The sequence below is a fragment of the Amphimedon queenslandica genome, unplaced genomic scaffold, assembly GCF_000090795.2.
Source record: "Amphimedon queenslandica unplaced genomic scaffold, v1.1 AMPQUscaffold_13303, whole genome shotgun sequence".
Taxonomy (NCBI): Eukaryota; Metazoa; Porifera; class Demospongiae; order Haplosclerida; family Niphatidae; genus Amphimedon; species Amphimedon queenslandica.
This window is the reverse complement of record NW_003546461.1, coordinates 73,416-85,195: the sequence shown is the minus strand read 5'-3', so window position 1 is coordinate 85,195 and position 11,780 is coordinate 73,416. Positions and strand designations below refer to the sequence as shown.

Below are 11,780 nucleotides of genomic sequence, written 5' to 3'. Positions count from 1 at the left end.
CTAACAGCATACCTCAAGTTAACAATTACATCATTGCCTTTATTTCTGCTATTGCACTGTATTTATCAAGAGATATCTATCGCTACAATATTCTAAATGCACTGGAATCATTTATTTTCTTAACCTGGGACTAGTCGCATTTCTTAATATACTATCTAGTAACATGGGATTGGACGAAGAGGTAACACTCAATATCACTGCAGTGTCAGTGAGTTTGTGCCTCATGGCTTTCATTATCACAGTCATTGTTCATGTATATATAAAGAAATGTCATTCATTCTTTAGTAGGAAGTTTTTAAAGAAATCAAATATAACAGAGCAGTTTAAACTGATGCAAATTAAAAGCAAAGAAGATGAAAGAACATATTCACCACCACACATTATTGCAAGGAGAGAGCCGCTAATCTTTGATTCCATTATCGATGACAGTGATTATCACTAAAATACATTATAAATACATTAATTGTGTTATTAGTAAATTACCGGTAGTATACATACATGTAGTTTATATAGTCTTGTCATTTTTAGGGCATGCATGTAAATATGTCATTTTATGATCAACACTTTTAAATATTCATTATACAATAATTTTTTTGCACAAAATTATAAAATGTATAGATCTATTATTTTAGGAAGTCAAATAAAGTTAAATTAGTTGCTTATTTTAAGAAGTCAAATAAAGTTTAATTAGTTGCTTTTATAAAAACATGCAACATCCTCACAATTATTGATTTTTATCTTCAGTTTGCTTTCTCTTTCTAGATTTACTACTACTACCTGAAATAAATATAAAAATTAAATGCATTTCAGCATAGGACTTATATACTTTCTTCATCCCAAAGAGCATTTTTTACAAATCTTTTGGCAGCTCCTTCATCCACTCTTGGTACTTCTAAATTAAATATCATCAAAATTATACTTGAAGAAATTTTAAAGCAAATACTATCTTTTTCTTATAAAAATTTGTATAACCTCTTCAAAATTATTAAGTTTTACCTCCTTTTAGTCTTTCATTGATGATGTTTGCCTGATTCATGTATTTTTGGACTCTTTCCTAAATAAAGGATAACTAGGTGACTGAATACCCTATTAGTACAAGCATATATCCTTTATTCCAAAAATGACTCTAACCCTAATTTCTATTAAATTTTCTGATACATATTGAATTTATGTCCTTATGCTATGTAGAATGTTTAAGCCGATTCCGACTTCAATTTTTCGAGTTACAGCCATTTAAAAAAATATGCAACTTTTTGAAAATACCCAAGGCTATAGCCCATGGTTTTTTCCAAAAATGGCTCCAAAATCACCCCCAATTTTTACTACATTTTTTGATACATATTGATGTCCTTATGCTATGTAGAAAGTTTGAGTCGATTCCGATTTTAATTTTTTGAGTTATGGCCATTTTTTTAAATATGCCATTTTCTGAAAAATACCCAAGGCTATAGCCCATGGTTTTTTCCAAAAAAATGGCTCCAAAATCACCCCAAATTTTTATTACATTTTCTAATACATATTGATGCCCTTAAGGCGGATTTACAATATTACGCTAGTCCTGACGTTACGTTGACGCTGGAATAGAATCTGGTTCTATTCCAGCGGAAAGTATGCATCAAAAGGTCAAATCGCCTACACTTTTGATTAAAAATTGACGGTACGCTGGCCTAATGTCATATTGTAAATCCGCCTTTATGCTATATAAAAAGTTTGAGCAGATTCCGACTTCAATTTTTCAAGTTATGGTCATTTTTTTAAATATGCCAATTTCTGAAAAATACCCAAGGCTATAGCCCAGTTGAAAAGGGAACAGAGCCCTCAAAAAATTTATTATGAAAAAGGATAGAAATAAACATGTAGGTTAAGGAAAGGAATATAAGGAAGAAAACAAAGAACAGGTTAAAGATTGGTTAAGGTAAAGAAAGATACACAAAGTGATAAGGAAAAATAATAATAATAATAATAATAATAATATTGATAATAATAATGACAATGATAATAATAATAATAGAATAAAAATTAAAAAAAATGAATAAATCTAAGAAATACCAATGTGGGCATCAGAGGCCGCTCTGTCAAAATCTGAATAGTCAACTACTTTGCCACGATGCCGGGTACCCCTTATACAGCAAATTGCAGACCAAAGGATAGTGAATGAATATTGGCAGCGAATGAAATTCATAGCCCATGGTTTTTTTTTCCAAAAAATGGCTCCAAAATCACCCCCAATTTTTATTACATTTTCTGATACATATTGATGTCCTTATGCTATGTAAAAAGTTTGAGCCGATTCCGACTTCAATTTTTCGAGTTATGGCCATTTTTAAAAATATTCCATTTCCTGAAAAATACCCAAGGCTATAGCCCAGGTTTTTCCAAAAAATGGCTCCAAAATCACCCCCAATTTTTATTACATTTTCTGATGCATGTTGATGTCTTTATGCTATGTAGAAAGTTTGAGCTGATTCCGACTTCAATTTATCAAGTTATAGCCATTTAAAAAATATGTCAAATTCTGATTTACATGTACACGAGTGAATTCTCCTGGCATCTAGCTACTGCATGAAATCCAAGAGAACAATTAACAATGATAAAATTGATAGGATTAGAATCAATTCATAAATCACTTGATTTTATCATTCTTCCATCCTTTATTTTCAAATATTAATTCCTTTAGCATCTGATCAATTTTGAAATTAGAAAATCACTTTTTACTGATAGTGAGGCTCACTTCAAAAAGTACAACATTATAAAAAAATATTCACTTACTAATTCATGCTTGATGCCATGAGTCTTAGGATTGATTCCTTGGGTAGTTAGATACACTACAAAAAACAAGATCAGAATGAACTTTATAAGATCCATGGTATAAATAGTAAAATGCATAGTAGAGAGAATTGTAACGTGCTAATAGCCTAATACATGCACATACAGACAAATTTGAAATCCTGTGTCATACAACATGATTTTGCCTAAATTACCAAAAGATAAGGAGGCATTAGACTATGCATGCAACACATTTTTCATCTTATATCTACACATACCCCAAAACAAAGAATTGATTGTATAGCACAGAGTCAGCGTCAGCGATGCATTTTCAAGATGTGATAGCTAAAAATAAATGAGGAAAATGCTTTTAATAAACTATACTCATACTTTGTCATGACTTGGCCTTGCCTCTGCCAGAACTGGTTTCAGAAGTTTCTCAAGTTTAGCTAATGACTGGTGACAGTCAGAGCACTGGTCCTCTATCTCTTCAGGGACTTCGTCTTCATCTTCTTCCTCTACTTTTGGTCCCTCTTCCCCCTCCTTCCCAGCCTTTCTAGCCTTCTTAGTTGGAGGGCAAGACGCCATAACATATCACATGGGTGATGGTCTGTCGATCTAGGTGTGTGATGCACGCCCTTTAGGTTAATTTAGCCTTAGGCGTGTCTTGTAGCTTGTGCAATGGCCGGAGAAGAGCAAGACTTTCTTAGCCCTCAGGCCTTCTTGCTAGAAGTCGAGAAGATACACCCTCAGATCCTTTCAATATTGACTACCTTGCAACTGAAGGTTCTCTCCGATGACCCTAAGTAGGCTAGACTTTTAATAATCTAAATCTTACTTTGTTTTTTTGTAGCTCACCACTTGAAGGCAAAGATTTAAATGAAAATTTCATAGACCTTTGTGATGCTTACCATACCGCTAGGCTCTCTCGTCAGTCGGCAAGGTCGAACCTCAAGAGCAAAGTACTGCAGCCACACACTGAAGGAAAGCAGGTAGATCTATGTAGATATCTATTATAATAATATATTTAACTATTTTAGCTGTTCATAAATTTTTTGAGACTCTGAATTATTGTAGTTGTATTATTTTTGCATCTAGTTGGATCACGAAAACTACAAAACCGTCCTGAAGGCGTGTGATGCAGTAGTCGAGCGTTTTAAAAAGATAATAGACAAGAGATTAGCAGCCACTGAGAAGACTAATGGAGAGGTTGGGCTGCCTCGTGTCATTCGACTATCACGTCGTCTGAAACTAAATGAGAAAGAAACTAGCATCCTTACATATGTACTAGTTGCTCAAGTAAGAACTTTACACCATCTATTTACAAGAGTAGGGTTGATACAACACTTTGACATGTCTACTCTAAAATCATGCAAGCTAATCAGTTAATCATTATTATTATTGGTTTTCATTTTCCTTTTGTGTATTTATACTCACCTACTCTAGTGTCACTAGTGAGTATTTGCCTAGTTTTACTTTCTGTCTTCCGTCATATTGTTTTGTGTACATAGTTTAGGACTGATATTATTTGTTTTTTTGTTATAGGCTAGTAAGGGAGATCATCATGTATTACGTGGACCATTTGGTGCTAGCATGGCACATTTCAATACATCAGTACTTAATCTCTGTCGTAACTGTGACATGATGCTATCAGAGATGCTTGCATTCCTTGACTCAGAGAGACCTCACATGCAGCAAGGTCTCTTCCCCGATGTCCAGCAGTCCTACATCCTTCAGTGCAATCTCGGTCTTGATGAGGTCTCGCTGAGGGCACTAATAGGAGCTCCTCTCAAGTCCAGTGACATGTTGAAACTGGAGCAGACCTGTTTGTCTGAGGTGATTCTCGAAGAAGAGGGGAACGAGGGTCTCCGCAGTCAGTTTGATACTCTTCAGTCTGTTGGTTTAGGACCAGGTGGCAGTGGCTTAGAAAAGGTAGGCTGTGCTCTCTCTGTTTCTTTTTATATCTCAAAAGTTCAAACAGATTCTCATTGCAAGTTTTTGAGTTATGAACATTTTAAAAGCATCCAAATTTTGGCATAGACACTTCATAGTTTTTCAAAAGAGGCCATCTATTTTAAATATATACTTTCAATGTTTATTTATGTGAATTTTCATTTTGGGCATTTGACAAAACATACCAATTTTTTGAAAAAAGCATGGAGTATTACTACGCTGGGAAATTTAATCATAGGACCAAACAGAAGATGAGGCAATGGAAAAGGAAGAGAAAGAAGAGGAAGAAGAGGAAGAGCAAGTAATGGATTTGGATGAACTGTTGAGGACTGAACGAAAACGTGAGAAGGAGGAACTTAAAGATATTCCCGAGCCACCAGAAGTGACTGAGCCAGAAACAGACTCTGACAAACTCTCTCCTTACAAGAATGACTTGGAATATTTGGACGATCATTTTCAAGTAAGTGAAGAGATGTATTGTTTTCAGCAAAGATGGATTTCTTGTATTTTTTTTCAGTTGATTTATCAAAAGTTAAAAGTAAATTCAATGGAAAAAAGAATGGAAATGGAGGTAAGATAGTTATTTTGGTATAGTACATGTATATTGACTCAGGGCTCCTGATTGCATATACTGGTAATAATGATAACCATTCCTGTTACATTGTTTTGTTATACAGGCACAACTAGATGATGAGCTCCGTGATGCAAGATCCATGAGACAGAAAGTACACAAATCACTTACATGCAGTTGCATATTGTTTTTTTTAACTCTAGAGAGAGGCTGAGAGCAAAGCTAAATTCCTTGAAAAGAAATGTGAAAAACGTTTACAAGTAAGAGGAATATTATTATTATTATTATTATTGTTACATGACTTAATATTAATTTTTAATAGCTAACAAAGCAGTCAGGTGGTACAGTGCCACGTCTTGAGAGGATGGCAACTCTGAGGGGGATAGCTCCTTTTGAAAAGAATGTACTACTGACTCTCATTGGATATGTCATACAACCTAATAAGGTAGTACTAGAGCATTAACAGCTATTATGAGTGTAAAGAGATTGATAAGATTTGACCTCTATTATGATAATAAGAAAAATTATCTCTGGCATTGCATTGATTCACTTCATAATGCAATAATCTGATTCTTGTTTCAAGCTATAAGTTATTTTTCTCTCTCTACCTTCTCCTATTTTTTATTAGATAATGCCTTATGAAGGAATGTTTTCTGGTCAGAGTGTGTTTACTGTTGGTGAGCTCCTTCGTCTCTTCTGCCCCTCTCTTCAAGAACAAATCAAGCACAGGGTCTACTTTTATAAGATGGCCACACTAGTGAGGGAGGGGATGATCATAGTCCATAACTCTGGGCTTAATGGCGACCCAACATCAGCCAAGGTGAGCAGGAGCAAGTATTGAATAGTATGAAACAGGGCTTGTACATGACTACATGTATGTGCAAAATTTGTTATTTAATTTTATCTTAAAATTATTCCTCATTAGGTTGAGATTGATCGCCGTATGTTAGACTTTTGTGTTGGATTAGACACTGAGTTCTCTGAGATTGTTGAAGGATCTCATTTGTACTATCCAAAGACACTTTTTGATCAGGTATGGCTACCACATGGCCCTGTACTGTGTAGTACATGGACTTTGGCCTAGTTTTAAGCAACTTCAAAAATTCGTAAAAAATTCAATTTTGATCGGAATGAGTTCAAACTTTTTATGCAACATAAAAACATGTATATGTATCAGGAAAAATTATAAAAATGAAGAAATCTCACCTAGCCATTTTTGGCAAAATTTGACCGAAATCCCTGTACTATAGTACAGGGTCTTTGGCCTGATTTTGGAGCAACTTTAAAAATTCATAAAAAATCCATTTTTGATCAAAATGAGCTCAAACTTTCTACACAACATAAGAACATGTATATGTATCAGGAAAAATTATAAAAATGGAAAAATCTCACCTAGCCATTTTTGGCAAAATTTGGTATGAGAAAAAGGTTTTACCATAGTACATATTGTATTGTGATATTTTGATTTTGTTTCTGCATAGGTTGTGCTAAGTAAAGAGCAGAAGTCATTAATTCTTAATACTGTCAGTAATTTTGAGGCATACAAGAGGTGTCGGAAGAAGCTGGGTATGGATGACGCCATTACTTATGGAGCTGGCATGGTAATACTGTTTCATGGAGCACCAGGTACTGGCAAGACAATGATGGCTAATGCTCTCGCCAATAAACTGGGAAAGAAGGTAAAGTGTATGTAATGATCATGAAAACCTTTTGTATTAGGCACCTATTGTAATAAAGTGAATTATATAGTTTAGCATTAATTTATTTTTAATTTAAATAATCAGAATTATATATTTATCATGTGTTTTATTGCAGGTTTTACTGATCAATTTCCCTTCTCTTGGCAGTATGGCTGCCGGAGAAAACTTCAAGTTTATCTTCCGAGAGGCTAAGATCAATGATGCCATATTATTCTTTGATGAGTGTGAAGCAATATTTGAGACAAGAGAGAAAGGCAGTCACGATGTTAATATGCTCCTAACAGAAATTGAGAGGTGAATATTACTACTACTTCCTGTGCTTGTAAAACTTTCTAACACTTTGTTTACACCTTGAGGTGTAAGCAGGAATGTTAACACCTTTAGGTGTTAACAAGGCTCAAAAAATACTTTACAAATTTATTGACCTATTGACTTAATTATTAATACAATATTTCAAATGATTGTAATATTTTTTATCAGGCATGACGGGCTAATTATAATGGCCACTAATCGTCCTTATGATCTTGATGAGGCAATGCACAGGCGCATAATGATAGCAATAGAGTTCAGACAACCCGACCATCTACTGCGTAAAGCAATTTGGGAGTCACACATACCCAGTACAATGAAGCTAGCCGATGATGTTGACCTTGTAAGTACATTTAATGATGATGCAAATGAGATATTTGTGTATTTGTGTTTTAGGGTGAGTTGTCCCTGCGGTTTGAGTTAACTGGTGGTTTCATTAAGAATGCTATACTTTCTGCCCTCTCTATTGCTGTATCTCGTGATGGGGAGTCTCCTGTTATCAGTCAGAAGGATCTGCTACAAGGAGCCAACTTGCAACTTAGAGGGAGACTCAGAATGAAGGACTTTCATCGTCGAGTGGTTCCTAATAAAGGACTTGATAAAGTTATTGTATCGGAGCAGCTTATGAAGAACCTGAAAGAGATCGTTCAGTTTGAAAAAGCAAGGTACCAACTATGAATGCTTTGTCAAATGCTCATAATTCAAAAAAATGGTTATCAAACTTTCTACTCATAAAAATATTAATGAAAATTGTTATCAAGGACTTGTGCGTATCTCACAGAATCCCTTATTGCTTATCTGTTTTTTAACAATTGATGGTTTCCACGACTACATTTATGATTATAATCAACAAAAAATGTTTGATGAATTTTACTATTGCTACAGGTCAGTGCTGTTTGGTCAGTGGGGCTTTGGAAAGACAGAAGAGCAAGGTCTAACTGTCCTCTTCCATGGAGCTCCTGGAACTGGTAAATCACTTGCTGCTGAAGCCGTAGGCTATGAAGTTGGGAAGCCTCTTAAAGTACCAGTCATTCAAATGAAACTAATATTACACAGTACACTTGTAGGTTGTTAATTGCGGTGAGCTCCTCAGTAAATGGGTGGGAGAGAGCACTAAGAATATTGATGCAATATTTGAAGAAGCTCGCTCAACTGATGCCATACTTGTCTTTGATGAGTGTGAAGGATTGTTTGGACAGAGAACAGACATGAGGTATAATTTGATATAATTTATTGTAAATTATGTACACTTGGTGCAAGTCAAATAAAATTTGGCATAGCAATAAAATTTTTAATTATAAAAGTGTCTTTACTTTGTAGTACTTCAACTGATCGTTATGCTAATGTTGATGTTGGTGTTCTATTGTACCACATTGAGAGGTTTCCTGGTATTATTATACTAACAACTAACCTCATGGACAATATGGACAAGGCTTTCTTCAGGCGACTCAAATTTGTGCTCCATTTTGACTGTCCATCGGTTAAGCTGAGGCTACAGCTATGGAAAGTAAGAAAAGAATTCTAGTATTATTATTGTGTTATTTTAACAACACTTTAGTTACTGATTCCTGAGGAAACCCCAATGGAAGAGGGGATTGACTTTAATAAGTTGGCTGGCTTTGATATGAGTGGAGGGCAAATAAAGAGTGCTATATTCAGAGCAGCTGCACGTGCAGCACTGAGGTAATAATGATTAATGTATTGTGATAATCCAAGTCATAAACTAAGTTACTCATTATAAAATGTACTAAATCCTGTTGTGAGGCATGTAGGTCTAATCAGAGACTGAGTCTAATTATTTTATTACTATACAATGATGAATGAATTATTGTTATTATTATTGTTATAGGAGCTCTAAAGATCGTTTGCTAAGGATGAGTGATCTTGAGGAATCTGCCGAGGAAGAAGTTGGTAAAACTTCAACTCGTACTAGTTTCAGGCGACAGGACTCAGCCGCCGAGTCAATGTATAACTAATCTAGATGTTACAGTTTTATTTTGAGCATGATATTATTTAGTAGAGTTTTAATGAATCAATTTTAAAACATTTAAAATTTTAAAGCAAGGTCACCATAAAGCATTTATTATACCAAGAAATAAATCAAGGCGTGGTTCTTTCTAGCTACTCCCACTACCCATTGTTGTAAATGGCTAGCTTACAAGCTTCACAAGATTGTTGCTCTCGAGTGAGAAAGATCATCAGAGATATACTGGAGAGACAGAATCACACTTTATCAGAAATAGTTGGTGTTAACTCGTTGCCGACATTTACTCGTCTGATGAGAAGCAAAAGACTAATCACAGTCGATGTCACCAGGATAGATCAAAGCGGTCAGTTTGAGGCCATCATGCACGACTACAGAGCTGTTATTCCTTTAAAACAAGACATGGAAAGCTTAGAAAGTCATTGCAAAATGTTGCTGGAGATATTAGAAGAACTAGAGGGTCCTGCAATTGAAGCTGCCAAGGTCTTATGTTGTGAACTAAGAAAGGAAGTAAAAGAAGCTACTGGGATTGCCTTTTTATCCGACAACAGTGAACTGCATCCTTCCATACCACCACAGGGTAAACGCTCAAACTCTGAAAGTGCTATTCCACAAGAAGATATTAATCATTTACATGAAAAAATCGAACGCTCTCGTTCGGATGATCATCTTGATCACAGGAAGAAACAACCCATTTCAAAACTAACGTCAGTGACAGAAGAGTCTCCTGGTGCTTCAAGTTCAAATACCGGTACACACTCTTCAGATATTAAAGGATCTAATTTGATTCGTCCATCGTCTTTGACAACTTGTGAAAAGGAAGTAACTGCTGAAACAGCTGTTGCTGATTCTGGAGTCATTTCCTTTCCTGCTTCGTCACCTGGTCAGCCACCATCTTCACAGCAATATGATGCTATTTCTAGCCCTGAAGCTCCCAATGATTACACTATACATGAGCCTGTTAATAATACAGAAAATGCAACTTCTAATTTACATGTAATGGTTCCTGGTACAGTTAGCAGTAATGGAGAGGCTACTAATACTAATGCACCATCAGATAGAGGTGATGAGCCTAATCACAAGCAGCCCACTCAAAGCACGGAAGAAGATCAATCACATGTAATTGTGCTAACAAACAGTAAATCTGTAAACCCAACTTGTCAGATACAGCTAGAAAAGACAGAGCCAGATTCAACTGAGAGCAGTTATAGCCATGCCGAGGAAATTCGTGACAAAAATCGCCAAATAAAGAAACTCGAAAATGATTGCAGACAGATTGAGGAAGAGCTGGAGCTTATTAAAAATGAGAAAGCAACTCTAGTTAAAAGTAAAGATGATCATATACTAAGAATTAGGAAAGAACTCGAAGCGGCAAAAAGGGCATATGAATCGGACATTAAGAAAACAGTTGAACGAATGAAGGCCAAGAGTGATCAAAAAATTAAGGAAATCGAAGAAAAATTAGAAGAAAAGAATGAAAAATTCCAAGAAGCTAAAGCTAAACTGCAAGAAGCTAAGAAAGAGTTGATGGAAACTAAAGAGGAAAAAGAAAAGGAGCTACAAGAAGTTAAAAATGAATTTAAAGAGTACAAAGAAGAAAAGCGTAGCGAACTATCTGCAGCTAAGAGTGAGCATAAGAAAGAGAAAGAAGAGCTCAAATGTGAATTACAAGAGAAGAAGGAAGAAATGAAAGAAATAAAAAAAGAGAAGAGTGATGAAATAAAAGAAATAAAGAAAGAGAAGAAGGAAGAATTAGAAGAACTAAACACAGAACTTAGTGAAACTAAAAAACAGTTGCAAGAAGCCAAACAAGAAATAAAAAGGCTCAAAAAGAAAGAGAAAGAACTAGAGGAGAAAGAGAAAGAACTAGAAGAGAAAAAGAAAGAACTAGAGGAGAAAGATGAAGAACTTGAAAAAATAAAGAAAGAACTAAAGAATGCAAAACATCAATTGGAAGAATCACAAAAAGGTAAAGAAGATAGTTGACTAAGAAATTTATGCGGTGCATGAATTATGCCAGTTTTGTAAGTATTTGTAATTTTTTGCTTTTTATTTATTTGTAGCTCTAACAAAAGTTTTTAATTCATTTTTATTGCTAATATTTTATGTGATTGTGAATGCCTCATTTACTTACAAATTAAAAGCAATTAGGATAGAAATGTAGATCGGGATCGAATTTGCTGCAGCTACCTTATATGGTAATATGGTGGGAAATTGAAGCCATAATAAAGCGCACACGAGTGAATATTGGTTAATTACCGAATCACATTATAGTAGATGTAATTCAAGTGATTTAATTTTTTCTGAATTTATTTTTTAAAATGCCTAAAATAACAAACAGCCAAAAAAATTAATCTCTACACTAACTAGATTTATCTAAAACACTAACTAAAATATAACTACTTGTCAGTTGTCACTCTTGCTAAAATGTATTGTAAGACTCCATTGATCCTGGGATCAATCGTGCAGGGAGTTCATCACACTCATCAACTGATTC

General features: G+C 34.8%; 3 protein-coding genes across 4 annotated transcripts in view; 2 read left to right on the top strand and 1 right to left on the bottom strand.

Moving 5' to 3' along the window:
- The window catches only part of LOC100635318 (nuclear nucleic acid-binding protein C1D-like), a 4,626-nt gene extending 1,227 nt beyond the window's left edge, over positions 1–3,399 (bottom strand). Inside the window, exons 1-6 of one of the 2 annotated variants that reach the window (XM_019998862.1) lie at positions 3,157–3,399; positions 3,045–3,111; positions 2,770–2,825; positions 997–1,054; positions 827–892; positions 607–777 (exon numbers count right to left, since the gene is read on the bottom strand). In XM_019998862.1, the coding sequence (XP_019854421.1) occupies positions 725–777; positions 827–892; positions 997–1,054; positions 2,770–2,825; positions 3,045–3,111; positions 3,157–3,354 (498 nt within the window). In that variant the 5' untranslated portion in view covers positions 3,355–3,399 and the 3' untranslated portion in view covers positions 607–724. Of the gene's footprint in view, positions 1–606; positions 778–826; positions 893–996; positions 1,055–2,769; positions 2,826–3,044; positions 3,112–3,156 lie in introns of those variants that run through there. The other variant, XM_003388001.3, reaches the window with a different exon arrangement.
- A 28-nt stretch (positions 3,400–3,427) lies between these two features.
- Positions 3,428–9,352, top strand: LOC105313451 (uncharacterized). Its single transcript, XM_019998861.1, has 20 exons — positions 3,428–3,572; positions 3,620–3,758; positions 3,865–4,065; positions 4,312–4,698; positions 4,958–5,179; positions 5,237–5,290; positions 5,397–5,444; positions 5,494–5,550; positions 5,613–5,735; positions 5,919–6,110; positions 6,216–6,323; positions 6,772–6,969; positions 7,106–7,284; positions 7,471–7,642; positions 7,696–7,964; positions 8,185–8,320; positions 8,367–8,512; positions 8,620–8,806; positions 8,858–8,982; positions 9,149–9,352. Exons 1-20 carry the CDS (start codon positions 3,448–3,450, stop codon positions 9,273–9,275), a joined length of 3,195 nt encoding a protein of 1,064 aa, XP_019854420.1. The 5' UTR covers positions 3,428–3,447; the 3' UTR covers positions 9,276–9,352.
- A 76-nt stretch (positions 9,353–9,428) lies between these two features.
- LOC100635825 (histone-lysine N-methyltransferase, H3 lysine-79 specific-like) lies at positions 9,429–11,430 on the top strand. Its single transcript, XM_019998868.1, has one exon. The coding sequence runs from the start codon at positions 9,446–9,448 to the stop codon at positions 11,267–11,269; it is 1,824 nt and encodes a 607-aa protein (XP_019854427.1). The 5' UTR covers positions 9,429–9,445; the 3' UTR covers positions 11,270–11,430.
- The last annotated feature ends 350 nt before the right edge of the window (positions 11,431–11,780 follow it).